Below are 21619 nucleotides of genomic sequence, written 5' to 3'. Positions count from 1 at the left end.
CTAATTTACATGAGGGTAATGACCTCTTGTATACGGTTTAAGGTTACATTTATACCTTCATGACACAGGTACACATGGCTATTTTAGTACCAATCCTCGTGGCACAGATATGGCAAAGCAATCACCACCTCCATACTGGAGCTTCTTCAGGAGTTCTGTACACCATTACTCTGCTTGTTATGGGGAGGTTACATGTAGTATACACTAGGGAGAGAGGAGCTGCCCAGAGAGAGCACAGGTACAGGATCACAGATGGAGGCTGCACTATTACTAGTCTCTTATAATCTCGGTTCTCTATAGTCTTGGTGGCCTACACCTTACTGTGATTTACTGACCATGATAGGTACAGGTCCCCCACATTCCTGGTCTATAGGGCCCAGCATTGACCTGAGTAATTGTAGTGGCTGGATATGGGAAGCTTAGCTATCTGAATAAAACCTCCATGTCACTGATATACATACGGATTCTATAGTAGCCCATCCCAGGTCATTGCTATATAGTCACCACATGTTGCATTCAGATACTTATGTGCCTGGTGCAGTGTACATGGCTTCCATCTCACTGCTTTATTGTAGTCATGGACCAGGCTGTATCTTACATATATATATAACTAGCCTTTAGTTGTGGCTTCTATATTATGGACTGTCCATGTATACCTTATGTGCACTCATATATATAAATATATATACATATACTCTAGGTTACATGAGTGGAACAATACTGAGGGGGTTATATGCCACCTCAGACTATAATGGTGAATTAGCATTGTAATATTATATTACAGTTATCCCCATGAAATGGCTGGAGAATTAGCCAGACACATGGTCAGTGTTACTGCTGCACCTAATTCTGTAAGATAAATGGATCCTATATATCCAGGCCCTTGGTACATTTATATAATGTCTTATGTGTGGTTGATGTTACTGTCTCCAATGGTTGGTCTAGGGCCACATCTTCTTTCGCCACTTAGCTAGGAGGTTGGCGGCTATCTGGAGCTGGGGATGTGGCTCTCGCGCGCTGTGCGCGTAATTATGGTTTATGGGAGACAAGTTCTCCACACCTGGTTACACCACTAGCTTGGAGGTTGGTGGCCAGTGGATTATATGTGGAGACATTTATACACTTCTCTAAGGGGCGGTCCCTGAGAAGATGGTTCTGGTTCGGTTATCCACACCTAGTTACGCCACTAGCTAAGGTGATAGCGGCTGGTGGTTCACTAGAGTGTTGGTTTTGTACGCTGTGCGTGCATTGTATATCACCACTTGCCAGGAGGTTGCGGCTTGTGGATATGGTAGTTATGGTTTCTCTACAAGCTGAGCTTGTTTTTTGAGCAAAAAATTATATTTATGGATTTGGTTTGATATGGCCACATTCTGCTCTCGCCACTTGCCAGGAGGTTGCGGCTTGTGGATATGGCAGGTGTGGTTTCTCTGCACGCTGAGCGTGTTTTTTGAGCAAAAAATTATATTTATGGTTTTGGTTTGATATGGCCACATTCTGCTCTCGCCACTTGCCAGGAGGTTGCGGCTTGTGGATATGGTAGTTATGGTTTCTCTGCACGCTGAGCGTGTTTTTTGAGCAAAAAATTATATTTATGGTTTTGGTTTGATATGGCCACATTCTGCTCTCGCCACTTGCCAGGAGGTTGCGGCTTGTTGATATGGCAGGTGTGGTTTCTCTGCACGCTGAGCGTGTTTTTTGAGCAAAAAATTATATTTATGGTTTTGGTTTGATATGGCCACATTCTGCTCTCGCCACTTGCCAGGAGGTTGCGGCTTGTGGATATGGCAGGTGTGGTTTCTCTGCACGCTGAGCGTGTTTTTTGAGCAAAAAATGATATTTATGGATTTGGTTTGGTATAGCCACATTCTGCTCTCGCCACTTGCCAGGAGGTTGCGGTTTGTGGATATGGTAGTTGTGGTTTCTCTGCACGCTGAGCGTGTTTTTTGAGCAAAGTTACATTTATTTAGTATTATACCGGGCTAAGTTAGTTGTCAAAATGGACAAGCCTTTGCTGTTCTGTTGTCAAGTACTTGCCCGCTATTGCGCTGTATTCTGTATTGGAGCAAGATGGAGCTGGTGCTAGGCCAACTACAAAATAAATTTTCAATTGGTTTGCTATAAGGCTTGAGATGAGTATATCTCGGCTCAGCTCACTATGTTATTCTAATACTATATATATATAAAAAAAAAAAAAGAGAGCGAAGACATCGCACAGCATTTTGAACATTTTGTCAGGGGCTACGCCGTGGCAGTGCATACGCTATGCCACATAGTGGGGTTGCCCCCCCTCCCTTACCTATGCATTAGCTGAGCACAGAAGTAAACTTTCTTCTTCTTTACCTATCCTCTTCTTGTCTGTTCTGTCAATAGTATTGGTGCATGATACATATATTGAAGTATGACTAGTGGTTCTCTAGATACTGGAGATACAGTAAGCGATATTCCCACTCGGTGGGGAGATAAATCTACGCTTTTGGTGTCTAGTACTTAGTCTTTTCAGAATATATTTAGTTCCGAGGGCAGTTATTTCACATCATGGTTGTACGGTATCCTGCTTCTCTATATTGTTGTACACGGTTTGGTATATCTGTAGAAGTTTGGAGTTTAGCAATGTTTTACCACTTTGTGCATGTGGGTTGTGTTGGTAATTTTCTCAACACTTTATTCGTTAACCCATTGCATTCCCATTGATGGGATTTTTGTTGTTTGGTGGCGGTCGAGCCCATTTAAGGTGTCAAATGGCCTCTTTGTGGCGGTGGAGGAGTCAGGTGGAAGGTGCAGGCAAGTTATTGGTGGACTAATTTAACTTATAGAGGATGTAAAAGCTCATGGTGGTCAACAGCCTGAGCTTTGGAAGTGGCCAGCCTCAAGGCTCTGGTAATGGTAAAAGCAGCCAGGGGCGGGCACGGTGGTGAAGCACACAATGGATAATCTTCACTAGGGTCATTGGTGCCCTTAAAGTGTACTGGCTCTGCTAGAATGGCAGCCAGAGCGTGCCGCCCCCCTTTGTTGATGTCTGGCCGGGTGCTGTATGTCAGGCAGCTATAGATTGGGGTATTGGGGAATCCCACCCCTAGCATGTCACCTGACTCCTCCTCTGATTGTTTTATTCCTGTGATTCAAATAAAGCTGTGGCCATTTCACCCATTACGTTATGTGGTTGTGTATTTTTTCCATACACCGTGTTTTTCTCTTGTCTAAACTGTTTTAAAATAAAGTGGGGGTCCATCCCATATCCACACGTCATGACAACAGCGGAGCCATAGGCGAAGCAGGAACATGACGGTGGTAAGGGGGGACCTATAACGACGGAATTTAGATGATACTATTGATGTAAGATGATGGTCCTTGTTAAAAGAACAGAGTGGGTGGGATAGTGTAGTGATGTAAGAACAGAGTGGGTGGGATAGTGTAGTGATGTAAGAACAGAGTGGGTGGGATAGTGTAATGATGTAAGAACAGAGTGGGTGGGATATAGTGTAGTGATGTAAGAACAGAGTGGGTGGGATAGTGTAGTGATGTAAGAACAGAGTGGGTGGGATAGTGTAGTGATGTAAGAACAGAGTGGGTGGGATAGTGTAGTGATGTAAGAACAGAGTGGGTGGGATAGTGTAGTGATGTAAGAGGGGAGGAGCTCAGGAGTAGATGTCACTCCCTGTCCTGTATCTCTCTTTCTCTTTCTCTCTCTAGAAGCACAGAAAGAAACATGTCCCTCCCACCCGCCCTTTACTATCATTAATTTACAACTGGTTATTTACCAATTACACGTATAATGCTATGAAAATGATTGTCTGTTTTTTTTTTGTTTTTTCTTTTTTGTTTTTTTTTGAACTTTGACACTGTTTGCACCAGCAGAATAGTGAGTACAGCTCTGGAGTATAATACAGGATGTAACTCAGGATCAGTACAGGATAAGTAATGTCATGTATGTACACAGTGACTGCACCAGCAGCAGAATAGTGACTGCAGCTCTGGAGTATAATACTGTATGTAACTCAGGATCAGTACAGGATAAGTAATGTCATGTATGTACACAGTGACTGCACCAGCAGCAGAATAGTAAGCATAGCTCCCAACCGTCCCGATTTTGACGGGACTTTCCCGTTTTTCGTACCTCTGCCCCGCGTCACAGGCAGCTATGAGATTGTCACGGATTCTCCCCCCAGGTCCCGCTGTGTCCCGGCGCTGTGTCCGCATAGTAAATACTTTGAAAGTCTGAACTCACAGTACAGAATGGCTTCTACAGACATCGGGAGGGAATCCTTTTCAGAGAAGTGTCGGGCTTAGCGCAGAGCAGGGACCACGTCATCAGCTTCAGATCTCTGTCCATATATATGGTCACTGCATCTCCTAGGGTTCCCCAGAGCAGACATCGGGAGGGAATCCTTTTCAGAGAAGTGTCGGCTTAGCTGAGAGCAAGGACCACGTCATCAGGTCAGATCAGTATCTATCCATATATGGTCTCCAGGGCTTCCCCAGACACAAGCTCTTTATTTAATTAAATTACATAAAGTTTTGGCCAGGCTGAGATTCGGACCTGGGACCCTCTGCACTGCAGATAGGAGCTTAACTAACTGAGCTATAAGCCCAGTGATAGAGAGCTGAGGATTTCTGGTAACTAAGACATGTTATCAGCCAGTGTTACATTGTGATACAGACTTACTGCACTGATATATAGAGAGGGATCTTCTCAGAGATTATTATTGTAATTATTGAGACTATTATTATTATTATTATAAATTTTATTATTTTTATTATTATGGAGATGATTATTAATAATGGTAAAAATAATAATAATCATCTAAATAATAATAATAATAATAATCTCCATAATAATAATAATAGTCTCAATAATTACAATAATCTGAGAAGATCCCTCCCTATATACCAAGGCAGTATATAGTCATAGTTCTTAGATTCTCCACCTTGTTAATCACAGAGGTTATAGCTCAGTGGGTTGAGGTGCTGTGTTATTATTGTACATGGATACTGCAGGTTCTAGGTTCAAATCCCAATGAGGATAATTTATTTTTTTTTTTAATTGAGATGATTTTTATTATTTTAATATGGCTAAAATTTGGGGCGTGGCCAGGGAGTGATTGGGGGTGTGGCTTAGGGGGATCGCCGCGGCACGCTACGCCTGCCGCCGTTTTGTCCCTCTTTCCTTTTCACAAATGTTGGGAGGTATGTAGTAAGTACAGCTCTGGAGTATAATACAGGATGTAACTCAGGATCAGTACAGGAGAAGTAATGTCATGTATGTACTCAGTGACTGCACCAGCAGAATAGTGAGTGCAGCTCTAGGGTATAATACAGGATGTAACTCAGGATCAGTACAGGATAAGTAATGTCATGTATGTACACAGTGACTGCGCCAGCAGCAGAATAGTGAGTGCAGCTCTGGAGTATAATACAGGATGTAACTCAGGATCAGTACAGGATAAGTAATGTCATGTATGTACACAGTGACTGCACCAGCAGCAGAATAGTGAGTGCCGCTCTGGAGTATAATACAGGATGTAACTCAGGATCAGTACAGGATAAGTAATGTCATGTATGTACACAGTGACTGCACCAGCAGCAGAATAGTGAGTGCCGCTCTGGAGTATAATACAGGATGTAACTCAGGATCAGTACAGGATAAGTAATGTCATGTATGTACACAGTGACTGCACCAGCAGCAGAATAGTGAGTGCCGCTCTGGAGTATAATACAGGATGTAACTCAGGATCAGTACAGGATAAGTAATGTCATGTATGTACACAGTGACTGCACCAGCAGCAGAATAGTGAGTGCCGCTCTGGAGTATAATACAGGATGTAACTCAGGATCAGTACAGGATAAGTAATGTCATGTATGTACACAGTGACTGCTCTAGCTCAGCATAAGTACTGATAATAGTGTACAGTGTATTACTTATACTTACCTCCCCAACATAAGGATACGCAGCTTCAGAGTCAATACCATTATTGTCTATCACATACTGAAAGGCATAGGTCATGGAGCCTCCACCACATCCTTCATTCTTCTCGACGCAGTCTACAAGGTTCTGTGGACTGAGGACAGCCAGTTTTCCAGTTGTTTTCTTGAGTTGTCCCTCCAAAGCCCCGACGGAGCTAAAAGCCCAACAAGACCCACAGGAACCCTAGAGAGTAAGAACAGCAGAAGAGCATCAACATCACAGTCCTAGATAACCCCTTTAATATAAATATGATGCCAGTGTTTACTTAAAGGGGCTTTCTTTTGTTTACCTGGTTCCTTACTGGCGTGACATATCCTTTTGTTCTGTAGTCAATGGAGTCAGGCAGATCATGGAGCCGGTCCTTATTGTCATCATCATCAGCAGTGATATTTCTGACTCTGTTTTGAGGTGGAACTATGAGACCCATCATTGTCCTTGCGACTTCTTCACTTGTCTAAATGGTAAGAAAACATATATGGTGTAAGTTTTATCTCAAGATTCTCATAGAATGACCGTTTCATATTCTGTTGACGTAGCATCTTCCAGAGAATGGGTGAACTTAGTGGCTTTGAAGGACACAAATCTTCTGAAGATGTTCTTATCAAACATCAGGAGCAAATATAAAGGTTTTATTACTTAAAACCAACATACTGAAGTATGTCTGATGTCTTCATTCAGTGACCCTTTGGGCCACCAGTAGTTGACCAGGTCTTCTCCTTGGTCACCGATGTCCGCAATGCAATGGTGGCCATGACACATAATCTGTATACATTTTCTAGAAATGAGACCTCCACCCCTTTAGCTCCAGGAAGAACTTACCATATCTCCTAAATGGTTCATGGCCAGCTCATAGGTGTGTAACCCCTGTGTATACTCTATGTTGTGGTTGATGATCATCTTGTAGTTCTTCTCCCATATCGAACGCCTCATCACCTCATCAAACTGTTCAAAAAAAATAGATGGGAATGTTCAATAAGTCATTGCGTTCCCTGGAGGGAGGAAACCATTATCCAATAACCATTGTCTTTATTTAATTGGGCCCACAAAACACCCAGGCCAGGAGAGGTGTTGGATCACTGGGGGGTATAACAGTTGGGGGTACAATCATAAACGTAAATGCTGCTCCAATAACTTTCATGGGGTAAGTAATGGACCAGTTTCCCCCCTAAAACTCCTGAACCTGTAGGGGCTACCTCTTTATATAACAAAGGTTACCTTTCCATTGTATTGCTTCCGATAAGTTCTTTTCCATTGATCCCATTCCGAGTCCAATGTGTCATCCCAGAAATCACTTGCACTAACCAATGGAAGGGCCAGGAGCACAAGGTGCAGGATCATTATACTGCAGGGAAACAAGAGTTTACGTAATTCAGGTGGGAACATTCAGATGCAAGTACTATGACATCTTGTATCAATGGTGGAGTAATATTTTAGCATCTGATGGTTCAACACTGCAAGAACTTCTGTAATCTCATAAAAATAGGCAAAGAAGAAGACTAGATGATGGTAGGAGAAGACTTAGTTTAGCAAAACCCACCAAGTGTGTGCAGACTGGCCAACTATCTATTGTGTATGAGATGGTTGGCCAACAGTTGATCCTTTTGGTCTACAGGTCTCTGTATGTTCAGAACATATCCCCATTTAGCGATCCTAATGTTCTAGCATGAATGACAGTGTCTCTTAAAGAGGACCTATCACCACGTCCATCATCTCCAACTCCTTCCAATTTGTAATAGGTTTTGCTCTACTGATTCTGGTGTAGTTCGAGTTTTCTCTCTATTCCTTTTCGTTAGCAGTCACTGTAGTTAGAATGCAAATGCGTTTTCCAAGGTGTTACATGGAAAACAATACCTCCTTTTGCTACCTTGAAAGGCAGCCCCCTTAACACCAAGTATGACCTACAAGAAGCCTAATAACATGGTGATGGGTGATGGGGATTAAGCCAAACCAGTATATCTATTCCAGAAGGAACATCTATGGCTTTACGTCTCCACACGCCTTTAAGGTGGCCTTAATTGGCAATCTCTCCTTAAGGAGAACACCTACTGTCTGACCCTAGTCAATAGCCTCTCACACAGCCAAATCAGTTCCCTACACTGTACTGAGGAGACCCAACCAGGTCGAAACATTGTACAGCGCTGTCTACAGTTGGGAGTCGGTCACTGTAGTTAGTAATCAGAAGGTGAGTGTTCTCCTTATGGAGAGTTTGCCAATTAAGGCCACCTTAAAGGCGTGTGGAGACTAAAACCATAGATGCTCCACTAGGGAATTCTGGGAAGAATGCAAATATATTTTCCAAGATGTTAAATGGAAAACAATGCCTCCTTTGGCTACCTTAAAGGCAGCCCCCTTACCACCAAGTATGACCTACAAGAATAGGTATACTGTTTTGGCTTAATCCCCCATCTTGCTATTAGGCTTCTTGTAGGTCATACTTGATGTTAGGGGGCTTTTCCTTTCAAGGTAGCAAAAGGAGGCATTGTTTTCCAACACCTCGGAAAACGTATTAAAATTCTTCCCTTGTAGTTAGTATTGGCACCCAAAATGCTAATTATGCTGTATACTGTCACCTGGGCAGTGCCAGGCTATCAGCACCAGCTGAGCACCACCCACCTGACAGTAGAAATTAGCCTAATTAGCATATTGATAGGAAAAGCTAACATTGTTCATATCTTGGGAATGGTGGGGACTAGAGAAAATATTCCAACTGTGCCAGAATCAGAGGAGCAACATCATCAAAGGAAATATTCTCTTTGATAAAAGACAATTATCTTAATATAATATATTCCTGTACATAAATCCTTAGTTGCAGATTTTAGAATTTGATTTCAGGTTAGAGATTCTCTATCATAAGGGTGCGTTACGGACCCTTGATGCTAAAAGCTTTAAAGAGAACCTGTCATGCAAAATAACCCCCCTAATCTAAATAGATTTTCATAAACTGCCATTAGCGAGCATTGCCTCTATCCATTCATTGTCCCTCTACATCCCTGTAAACCTAAGCAATGAGTTCCTAAAGCTGTATGCAAATGACCTGTGAAATATCCAATGAGTCATTAGCATATTCAAGCTGTCCAGCTTATTCATGAGTGGGAGGCACAGCCACACCCCCAGTGCTTGACTGACAGCCTGTATAATGGTGTGAGGCTGTATAATGATGTGCTTCATGGAGCTGGCGCCCCCTGCAGCCTGTGTGTATAGGAGAGATACAACAGCTCCAGGCAGCCATTTTATAGCAGAACATGTCAGGTACCTGTGTAGCTGATGTCTGTGTCTCTGTGTATTAGGAGGATGCAGCATGTCAGCAGATGCAGCACAGACACTAGCCATGCTTTACTATACATTACACACAGACATGAGCAGGGGGAGGAGAGGGGCGGGGGAACAGCGGTGACATCACTGCCTCTGACCATGTGACCAGCTTGATTTACATGATAAAGAATAGATGATTTTACAATGAATAATGTATGAAATAACTAGATAAAGGCTGTGATGGATCCTTGTGAGCTGCTCCAACAGGTAGTAGTGACAGAAATAGTGACAGAGACCTGATGACAGGTGTCCTTTAACTTATGAATGGATTTCAGAGGTTCCTCAGAAGACAACCCAACTTTGAAGCTACGGAGGTCTGCATCTTAGGACTTTATGAATGAGATATAGGCCCCTAGAATCATTTTATCTGGTGGGCCCAAGGAACTCAAGACCAACACTGTCTCCAACCCTTCTCCCACATACAATATCTTCTACCTATAAATAAGATTAATCTGCATCTTACCTCCCGAATCGGTTAATCTCCTCGGACATTTTTTGGCTGGCGCACAGTAACCAGATGCCAGGCAGTCGCACCTCGAGGAACCTCACAAGGAAACTTTTCTCAGCCCAGAGACCCCCGCTCCGCTTTCACTTGTAGAGAGAAGTGGGAATCTTAGCAAAGGTTGTGTATGAATCAGGTGGTCACGAGGAAACTCATGTGGGCTGTCCGCAGGTGGCTATACTTATAGCTGGAGCAAAAAGACCTCCCCTCCCACCTTCCCCAAATTCCAAATAGAGGCAGCAGGCGTCAGATTTTCCGCTCTCCTGCCTTAACCGGGCCAGAAACATGACACACAAGGAAGACATTTTACATGTTTGTTGAGTTTATCTGTTTCAGAAAATAAAAACAATTCCGAAATCGCTGCCAAACCGCCCTCAAGTTGACAAAGAAAAGACTAACTGATCTCTAACAATCCATACACATACACAAAGGTCAGTCTTCTGACCCCTACTTCCATCTCTCTCTCCATATAAATTAAGGGGTTAACTGGGTTTTCATCAGATCATCATAGAAATAAGACATCATTTTGGGTGACATATCCTTCTCGTCTCGTTCTTATTGAGCAATTGTATCAAATTTCGTATCAGACAGTCATACACCAAAGAAGCCTATACAAAAAAGTTCAACTTCTTCATTGCCTTTTGTAGAAATAGACACCCCCGGAGCCATAAGCAAAGGGGGGACATGACTTTGGCATGGAGGGACCAATAACGCTGGAATTTTATGTAGTTGTATTCCGTTAATATAGGTGGGTTCTGCTTTCAGAGGGCAGAGTATGTAGGGCAGGGTGTACTGTGAGAGGGCATAGTATGTAGTGTATAGGGTGGTACTGTGAGAGGGCATAGTATGTAGTGTATAGGGTGGTACTGTGAGAGGGCATAGTATGTAGTGTATAGGGTGGTACTGTGAGAGGGCAGAGTATGTAGGGCAGGGTGTACTGTGAGAGGGCATAGTATGTAGTGTATAGGGTGGTACTGTGATAGGGCATAGTATGTAGTGTATAGGGTGGTACTGTGAGAGGACAGAGTATGTAGTGTATAGGGTGGTACTGTGAGAGGGCATAGTATGTAGGGCAGGGTGTACTGTGAGAGGGCATAGTATGTAGTGTATAGGGTGGTACTGTGAGAGGGCATAGTATGTAGTGTATAGGGTGGTACTGTGAGAGGGCATAGTATGTAGTGTATAGGGTGGTACTGTGAGAGGGCATAGTATGTAGTGTATAGGGTGTACTGTGAGAGGGCATAGTATGTAGTGTATAGGGTGGTACTGTGAGAGGGCATAGTATGTAGTGTATAGGGTGGTACTGTGAGAGGGCATAGTATGTAGTGTATAGGGTGGCACTGTGAGAGGGCATAGTATGTAGTGTATAGGGTGGTACTGTGAGAGGGCATAGTATGTAGGGGAGGGTGTATGTGAGAGGGCATAGTATGTAGTGTATAGGGTGGTACTGTGAGAGGGCATAGTATGTAGTGTATAGGGTGGTACTGTGAGAGGGCATAGTATATAGTGTATAGGGTGGTACTATGAGAGAGATGGGGCCCAGCAGTAGATAGCACTTCCTGTCCTGTGTCTCTTTTCCTCTTTCTCTCACCAGAAGACCATGGAGAAACATGTCTGCTGTCTGGGGGAGTATAATACTGAGGTTATATCACACTGTAGCCACCACATACACCTCACACATCAGGTACTAGTGTAGAATCAGCTTATACATAATGGGGCACATTTACTTACCCGGTCCAGTCGCGATCCAGCGGCGGGTTCTCTGCACTGAATTCGGGTCCGGCCGGGATTTAATAAGGCAGTTCATCCGCCGTCCACCAGGTGGCGCTGCTGCGCTGAAAAGCATTTTAACGCGCCGGAATTCACCGAGGCCGTCTGAGTGAAGGTAAGCGGGTCCCGAGCGACACATTTTCGGTTCTTAAATGCGGCGGTTTTTCCAAATACGTCGGGTTTTCGTTCGGCCACGCCCCCCGATTTCCGTCGCGCGCATGCCGGCGCCGATGCGCCACAATCCGATCGCGTGCGCCAAAATCCCGGGGCAATTCAGGTACAATCGGCGCAAATCGGAAATATTCGGGTAACACGTCGGGAAAACGCGAATCGGGCCCTTAGTAAATGACCCCCAATGTATAGAACAGGGGTCCCCAAACTTTTTACATAGAGGGCCGTTCACGGTCCCTCTCAGACCGTTGAAGGGCCGGACTAAAGTTAAAAAATAAAAAAAAATAAGAAATTCCTCTGTACACTGCACATATCCTATACTGCTCCTTCATCATTAATTATTTCCTATGCTTCCCCCCACCACTTATTATTTCCTATGCTGCCCCTCCATCATTAATTATTTCCCATACTGCACCTCCATCATTATTTCTCATACTGCCCCTCCATCATTAATTGTTCCCTATACTGCCCCTCCATCATTAATTATTCCCTATACTGCCCCTCCATCATTATTTCCCATACTGCCCCTCCATCATTAATTATTCCCTATACTGCCCCTCCATCATTATTTCTCATACTGCCCCTCCATCATTAATTATTCCCTATACTGCCCCTCCATCATTAATTATTCCCTATACTGCCCCTCCATCATTAATTGTTCCCTATACTGCCCCTCCATCATTATTTCCCATACTGCCCCTCCATCATTAATTATTCCCTATACTGCCCCTCCACCATTAATTATTCCCTATACTGCCCCTCCATCATTAATTATTCCATATACTGCCCCTCCATCATTAATTGTTCCCTATACTGCACCTCCATCATTAATTATTCCCTATACTGCCCCTCCATCATTAATTATTCCCTATACTGCCCCTCCACCATTAATTATTCCCTATACTGCCCCTCCATCATTAATTATTCCATATACTGCCCCTCCATCATTAATTGTTCCCTATACTGCCCCTCCACCATTAATTATTCCCTATACTGCCCCTCTATTATTAATTATTCCCTATACTGCCCCTCCATCATTAATTATTCCCTATACTGCCCCTCCATCATTAATTATTCCCTATACTGCCCCTCCATCATTAATTATTCCCTATACTGCCCCTCCATCATTAATTATTCCCTATACTGCCCCTCCATCATTAATTATTCCCTATACTGCTCCTCCATCATTAATTATTCCCCATATTGCCCCTCCATCATTAATTATTTCCTATACTGCCCCTCCATCATTAATTATTCCATATACTGCCCCTCCATCATTAATTATTCCATATACTGCCCCTCCATCATTAATTATTCCCTATACTGCTCCTCCATCATTAATTATTCCCCATATTGCCCCTCCATCATTAATTATTTCCTATACTGCCCCTCCATCATTAATTATTCCATATACTGCCCCTCCATCATTAATTATTCCCTATACTGCCCCTCCACCATTAATTATTCCCTATACTGCCCCTCCACCATTAATTATTCCCTATACTGCCCCTCCATCATTAATTATTCCCTATACTGCCCCTCCATCCTTAATTATTCCCTATACTGCCCCTCCGTCATTAATTATTCCCTATACTGCCCCTCCATCATTAATTATTCCCTATACTGCCCCTCCATCCTTAATTATTCCCTATACTGCCCCTCCGTCATTAATTATTCCCTATACTGCCCCTCCATCATTAATTATTCCATATACTGCCCCTCCATCATTAATTATTCCCTATACTGCCCCTCCATCATTAATTATTCCCTATACTGCCCCTCCATCATTAATTATTCCATATATTGCCCCTCCATCATTAATTATTCCCTATACTGCCCCTCCATCATTAATTATTCCATATATTGCCCCTCCATCATTAATTGTTCCCTATACTGCCCCTCCATCATTAATTATTCCCTATACTGCCCCTCCATCATTATTTCCCATACTGCCCCTCCATCATTAATTATTCCCTATACTGCCCCTCCATCATTATTTCTCATACTGCCCCTCCATCATTAATTATTCCCTATACTGCCCCTCCATCATTAATTATTCCCTATACTGCCCCTCCATCATTAATTGTTCCCTATACTGCCCCTCCATCATTATTTCCCATACTGCCCCTCCATCATTAATTATTCCCTATACTGCCCCTCCACCATTAATTATTCCCTATACTGCCCCTCCATCATTAATTATTCCATATACTGCCCCTCCATCATTAATTGTTCCCTATACTGCACCTCCATCATTAATTATTCCCTATACTGCCCCTCCATCATTAATTATTCCCTATACTGCCCCTCCACCATTAATTATTCCCTATACTGCCCCTCCATCATTAATTATTCCATATACTGCCCCTCCATCATTAATTGTTCCCTATACTGCCCCTCCACCATTAATTATTCCCTATACTGCCCCTCTATTATTAATTATTCCCTATACTGCCCCTCCATCATTAATTATTCCCTATACTGCCCCTCCATCATTAATTATTCCCTATACTGCCCCTCCATCATTAATTATTCCCTATACTGCCCCTCCATCATTAATTATTCCCTATACTGCCCCTCCATCATTAATTATTCCCTATACTGCTCCTCCATCATTAATTATTCCCCATATTGCCCCTCCATCATTAATTATTTCCTATACTGCCCCTCCATCATTAATTATTCCATATACTGCCCCTCCATCATTAATTATTCCATATACTGCCCCTCCATCATTAATTATTCCCTATACTGCTCCTCCATCATTAATTATTCCCCATATTGCCCCTCCATCATTAATTATTTCCTATACTGCCCCTCCATCATTAATTATTCCATATACTGCCCCTCCATCATTAATTATTCCCTATACTGCCCCTCCACCATTAATTATTCCCTATACTGCCCCTCCACCATTAATTATTCCCTATACTGCCCCTCCATCATTAATTATTCCCTATACTGCCCCTCCATCCTTAATTATTCCCTATACTGCCCCTCCGTCATTAATTATTCCCTATACTGCCCCTCCATCCTTAATTATTCCCTATACTGCCCCTCCGTCATTAATTATTCCCTATACTGCCCCTCCATCATTAATTATTCCATATACTGCCCCTCCATCATTAATTATTCCCTATACTGCCCCTCCATCATTAATTATTCCCTATACTGCCCCTCCATCATTAATTATTCCATATATTGCCCCTCCATCATTAATTATTCCCTATACTGCCCCTCCATCATTAATTATTCCATATATTGCCCCTCCATCATTAATTATTCCATATATTGCCCCTCCATCATTAATTATTCCCTATACTGCCCCTCCATCATTAATTATTCCCTATACTGCCCCTCCATCATTATTTATTCCCTATACTGCCCCTCCATCATTAATTATTCCATATATTGCCCCTCCATCATTAATTATTCCCTATACTGCCCCTCCATCATTAATTATTCCATATACTGCCCCTCCATCATTAATTATTCCCTATACTGCCCCTCCATCATTAATTATTCCCTATACTGCCCCTCCATCATTAATTATTCCATATACTGCCCCTCCATCATTATTTATTCCCTATACTGCCCCTCCATCATTAATTATTCCCTATACTGCCCCTCTATTATTAATTATTCCCTATACTGCCCTATACTATATTTAAGGCCCCCATAATTAATTATTTTTTTTATATCAGGGCCCCCCGGCCGCCAAAATATATTTGCTGCTGGTTAAAAAAAAAAAATCCTATACTCACCTCTGGCAGCGGCTCCCGAGTCTTCTATCTACGGGCTGCTGTCGGCCGGGAAAGGGGTGCGCGGCCGCATGATGACGTCATCACGCGGCCGCACACTCAGGTTCACGGAGCGACGTGCGCCGGGGTCGTCTTCCGGCCACATTGCTCCACCTGTAATAATAGTGCTCGAGCGGCCGTATCGGCCGCGTCGAGCACTATTCAGTGGCGGGCAGGAGCTTCCTGTCCGGACGGACGGAGGCTCCTGCCTGACTGCCGCGACTTGCCGGGGGTCTCAGCAGGAGCCGCTGGCGCTCCAAGGGGCCGGATAAAAACGGTCCGCGGGCCGCATGTGGCCCGCGGGCCGTAGTTTGGGGACCACTGGTATAGAAGGATTTTTACCTCAGAAATCACAAATAAGATGGAGTTTATTGTGTATCCATGTCTCTTCATGTATATAATCCAAGTTTTCATCCATCTTATATATGGCAGACATGACTGCCTGTCAGCTTATTACATTATACACTGTGGTTATGGTAATTTACATGGGAGCAATCTCTTATAACATTATGTGAACATGACTGAAGGAGTGTAACTGCACCCGTTACCTCACACACTACAGACATGACTGAAGGAGGGTAACTGCACCCAGTCACCTCACACACTACAGGCATGACTGAAGGAGTGTAACTGCACCCGTTACCTCACACACTACAGACATGAGTGAAGGAGGGTAACTGCACTCAGTTACCTCACACACTACAGGCATGACTGAAGGAGTGTAACTGCACCCGTTACCTCACACACTACAGACATGACTGAAGGAGGGTAACTGCACTCAGTTACCTCACACACTACAGGCATGACTGAAGGAGTGTAACTGCACCCGTTACCTCACACACTACAGACATGAGTGAAGGAGGGTAACTGCACCCAGTCACCTCACACACTACAGACATGAGTGAAGGAAGGTAACTGCACCCAGTTACCTCACACACTACAGACATGACTGAAGGAGTGTAACTGCACCCAGTCACCTCACACACTACAGACATGAGTGAAGGAAGGTAACTGCACCCAGTTACCTCACACACTACAGACATGACGGAAGGAGTGTAACTGCACCCAGTTACCTCACACACTACAGACATGAGTGAAGGAGTGTAATTGCACCCGTTACCTCACACACTACAAATATGAGTGAAGGAGGGTAACTGCACCCAGTCACCTCACACACTACAGACATGACTGAAGGAGTGTAACTGCACCCGTTACCTCACACACTACAGACATGAGTGAAGGAGGGTAACTGCACCCAGTCACCTCACACACTACAGACATGAGTGAAGGAAGGTAACTGCACCCAGTTACCTCACACACTACAGACATGACTGAAGGAGTGTAACTGCACCCAGTTACCTCACACACTACAGACATGAGTGAAGGAGTGTAACTGCACCCGTTACCTCACACACTACAAATATGAGTGAAGGAGGGTAACTGCACCCAGTCACCTCACACACTACAGACATGAGTGAAGGAAGGTAACTGCACCCAGTTACCTCACACACTACAGACATGAGTGAAGGAAGGTAACTGCACCCAGTCACCTCACACACTACAGACATGAGTGAAGGAAGGTAACTGCACCCAGTCACCTCACACACTACAGACATGAGTGAAGGAGTGTAACTGCACCCAGTTACCTCACACACTACAGACATGAGTGAAGGAGTGTAACTGCACCCAGTTACCTCACACACTACAGACATGAGTGAAGGAGTGTAACTGCACCCAGTTACCTCACACACTACAGACATGACTGAAGGAGGGTAACTGCACTCAGTTACCTCACACACTACAGGCATGACTGAAGGAGTGTAACTGCACCCGTTACCTCACACACTACAGACATGAGTGAAGGAGTGTAACTGCACCCAGTTACCTCACACACTACAGACATGACTGAAGGAGGGTAACTGCACTCAGTTACCTCACACACTACAGGCATGACTGAAGGAGTGTAACTGCACCCGTTACCTCACACACTACAGACATGAGTGAAGGAGGGTAACTGCACCCAGTCACCTCACACACTACAGACATGAGTGAAGGAAGGTAACTGCACCCAGTTACCTCACACACTACAGACATGACTGAAGGAGTGTAACTGCACCCGTTACCTCACACACTACAAATATGAGTGAAGGAGGGTAACTGCACCCAGTCACCTCACACACTACAGACATGAGTGAAGGAAGGTAACTGCACCCAGTCACCTCACACACTACAGACATGAGTGAAGGAGTGTAACTGCACCCAGTTACCTCACACACTACAGACATGAGTGAAGGAGTGTAACTGCACCCAGTTACCTCACACACTACAGACATGAGTGAAGGAGTGTAACTGCACCCAGTTACCTCACAAACTACAGACATGAGTGAAGGAGTGTAACTGCACCCAGTTACCTCACACACTACAGACATGAGTGAAGGAGTGTAACTGCACCCAGTTACCTCACACACTACAGACATGAGTGAAGGAGTGTAACTGCACCCGTTGCCTCACACACTACAGACATGAGTGAAGGAGTGTAACTGCACCCAGTTACCTCACACACTACAGACATGACTGAAGGAGTGTAACTGCACCCAGTCACCTCACACACTACAGACATGAGTGAAGGAAGGTAACTGCACCCAGTCACCTCACACACTACAGACATGAGTGAAGGAGTGTAACTGCACCCAGTTACCTCACACACTACAGACATGAGTGAAGGAGTGTAACTGCACCCAGTTACCTCACACACTACAGACATGAGTGAAGGAGTGTAACTGCACCCAGTTACCTCACACACTACAGACATGACTGAAGGAGGGTAACTGCACTCAGTTACCTCACACACTACAGGCATGACTGAAGGAGTGTAACTGCACCCGTTACCTCACACACTACAGACATGAGTGAAGGAGTGTAACTGCACCCAGTTACCTCACACACTACAGACATGACTGAAGGAGGGTAACTGCACTCAGTTACCTCACACACTACAGGCATGACTGAAGGAGTGTAACTGCACCCGTTACCTCACACACTACAGACATGAGTGAAGGAGGGTAACTGCACCCAGTCACCTCACACACTACAGACATGAGTGAAGGAAGGTAACTGCACCCAGTTACCTCACACACTACAGACATGACTGAAGGAGTGTAACTGCACCCGTTACCTCACACACTACAAATATGAGTGAAGGAGGGTAACTGCACCCAGTCACCTCACACACTACAGACATGAGTGAAGGAAGGTAACTGCACCCAGTCACCTCACACACTACAGACATGAGTGAAGGAGTGTAACTGCACCCAGTTACCTCACACACTACAGACATGAGTGAAGGAGTGTAACTGCACCCAGTTACCTCACACACTACAGACATGAGTGAAGGAGTGTAACTGCACCCAGTTACCTCACAAACTACAGACATGAGTGAAGGAGTGTAACTGCACCCAGTTACCTCACACACTACAGACATGAGTGAAGGAGTGTAACTGCACCCAGTTACCTCACACACTACAGACATGAGTGAAGGAGTGTAACTGCACCCGTTGCCTCACACACTACAGACATGAGTGAAGGAGTGTAACTGCACCCAGTTACCTCACACACTACAGACATGACTGAAGGAGTGTAACTGCACCCGTAGCCTCACACACTACAGACATGAGTGAAGGACTAAGGTCCCGATTCGTGTTTTCCCGACGTGTTACCCGAATATTTCTGATTTGCGGTGATTTTCCCTGTATTGTCCCGGGATTTTGGCGCATCGGCACTGGCATGCACGCAACGGAAATCGGGGGGCGTGGCCGAACGAAAACCCGACGGATTCGGAAAAACCGGCGCATTTAAAAAAAAAAAGTGTTGCGGGACTCGCGCTTACCTTCACCAGGAATAGGCCGGTGAACTTCAGTGCATTCTGGCGGGCCTTGGGAAATTCAGCGCAGCACGTCGGAGGAACTACCTTAGTGAATCCCGGCCGGACCCGAATCCACCGCAGAGAACGCGCCGCTGGATCGCGAATGGACCGGGTAAGTAAATCTGCCCCTATATATTCTCATGTATATATTGCATAGGGGTGGATGGTGCAGTAGTGAGGGGAGTACATGCATCCTCAGTCTATATGTGCATGCAGTTGAGTATAAGACTTTATGTGGTCATATGTATACATTACATAGGGGGCAGATGGTGCTGGAGCTGGTGCTAAAAAGCCCCGTACAAGACTAACAGCATTCATTCCCATAAAGTGTACAGGGAAAGGGCTCAGCACATGGTCGGAGGCTGTTGTAGTAACTGCTGCTCATAGTTGTGTAAGATGCTCTGGGGGTGCCATAGGGGTCTTTGGATTTTGAAAAAATTGGTGATGGTGGAGATTCACATGGTCCCACACATATATTTACACAGCACATTTTAGCCTCTTGCTGTGTTGGGTCCTGGGGCAGTGCTGGCGGATTATAATAGCTTTAGGTAATTGGAGGTGGTGCCCCTGAACTGATTTATGATTATTGGTGAGAAGGAGGTGGTGGAGAGAATGGCGTCAGAAATGTCTCGCTCCCAGGTCTCCTCCTTGTAGGTGATAAGTGTTTTGAATATTTCTATGAAGGTCCCTTATTGCTAACACTCCAAATATAATAACTAAATGATATAATAATAATTTTTACTTATAAAGAGCTATTATATTTGGTAGCACTTACAGATCATGGAGGATGTTTTTATCACATGCAGTTAACATATGTGCTTTGTATATAGGAACAGGTACAAATTGGCTGTTTGTATTCAGACCAGCAGGCTGGTTATGTACTATTATTATATTTTATGATGCGGCATTGCTCATTTTCATTAATAGCCAGTCATCTGAAGTGATACATTTAAAGTGGAGGCCACTGAGGTTTTGCTATTTGGTATCTTATATATTGCCCTAAATGTAAGAGACTTATGGCCCCTGGTGTGGAGCAGTAGCCATCACGGGTATGGCCCCCTGGAGTGGAGGGGTAGCCATCGCGGGTATGTCCCCTCTGGAGTGGAGGGGTAGCCATCGCGGGTATGGCCCCCTGGAGTGGAGGGGTATCCATCGCGGGTATGGCCCCCTGGAGTGGAGGGGTAGCCATCGCGGGTATGGCCCCTCTGGAGTGGAGGGGTAGCCATCGCGGGTATGGCCCCCTGGAGTGGAGGGGTAGCCATCGCGGGTATGGCCCCCTGGAGTGGAGGGGTAGCCATCGCAGGTATGGCCCCTCTGGAGTGGAGGGGTAGCCATCGCGGGTATGGCCCCCTGGAGTGGAGGGGTATCCATCGCGGGTATGGCCCCTCTGGAGTGGAGGGGTAGCCATCGCGGGTATGGCCCCTCTTTAGTGGAGGGGTAGCCATCACGGGTCTGGGCCCCTGGTGTGGAGGGGTAGCCATCGCGGGTATGGCCCCCTGGAGTGGAGGGGTAGCCATCACGGGTCTGGGCCCCTGGTGTGGAGGGGTAGCCATTGCGGGTATGGCCCCCTGGAGTGGAGGGGTAGCCATCGCGGGTATGGCCCCTCTGGAGTGGAGGGGTAGCCATCGCGGGTATACATTATATACATTTATACACTAATACATACAGTATATACAGTACATACACAGCATATACACACCATATGCACAGCATATACATAAACACACATACAGTATATATACACACATACAGAATTTAATATATATGCACATAAAGATAGATACATGCATCACATCTAAACATATATATCTAAACTTATCTAATGCTGCAGTTACATGCATTTTGGATGTAGGTCGATGATAAGTTGCTTGGTGGGGGGGCTGGTAGACTGAAGATGAGGTAATAAGGTGCTGTGGCTGGCGGGACGGAGGCCCAAGGATGAGATGCCCCGGTGGGTGAGCCGGGGACCCGAAGACTAGATGTGACGACGGGCGGGCCGGGAGGCTGAGCACAGAGTGCCCAGAAGAGGAGGGGAGCTGGTGGGAAGGCCGGCAACCCGAAGATGAGCTGCCCTAGCAGGAAGGTGCACAGATGAGCTGCCCTAGCAGGAGGTGGGATGGGTGAAGGGGAGAGCAGAGACGTACGGTCCTGGAAGAACGGCCTTAACAAATTTTGGT

General features: G+C 44.9%; 2 protein-coding genes across 4 annotated transcripts in view; both read right to left on the bottom strand.

Moving 5' to 3' along the window:
• Positions 1-9835, bottom strand: part of LOC140069409 (cathepsin K-like) — a 35879-nt gene extending 26044 nt beyond the window's left edge. Inside the window, exon 1 of the mRNA XM_072115087.1 lies at positions 9741-9835. Coding sequence (XP_071971188.1) covers positions 9741-9769 — 29 coding nt within the window. The 5' untranslated portion in view covers positions 9770-9835. The remainder of the gene's footprint in view (positions 1-9740) is intronic.
• The window catches only part of LOC140069408 (cathepsin K-like), a 69770-nt gene that overhangs the window by 26178 nt on the left and 21973 nt on the right, over positions 1-21619 (bottom strand). For 2 of the 3 annotated variants that reach the window (XR_011848788.1, XM_072115084.1), the window contains exons 1-5: positions 9741-9881; positions 7181-7307; positions 6785-6907; positions 6255-6419; positions 5930-6148 (exon numbers count right to left, since the gene is read on the bottom strand). Coding sequence is in view for 2 of the 3 variants with exons in the window: in XM_072115084.1 (XP_071971185.1) it covers positions 5930-6148; positions 6255-6419; positions 6785-6907; positions 7181-7307; positions 9741-9769 (663 nt within the window). In the remaining variant the exon portion in view is untranslated. Of the gene's footprint in view, positions 1-5929; positions 6149-6254; positions 6420-6784; positions 6908-7180; positions 7308-9740; positions 9882-21619 lie in introns of those variants that run through there. The other variant, XM_072115085.1, reaches the window with a different exon arrangement.

The sequence above is a fragment of the Engystomops pustulosus genome, chromosome 7 (assembly GCF_040894005.1).
Source record: "Engystomops pustulosus chromosome 7, aEngPut4.maternal, whole genome shotgun sequence".
Classification (NCBI taxonomy): Eukaryota; Metazoa; Chordata; class Amphibia; order Anura; family Leptodactylidae; genus Engystomops; species Engystomops pustulosus.
Note: the sequence above shows the minus strand (reverse complement) of the source record. Positions and strands in the feature narration are given on the sequence as shown.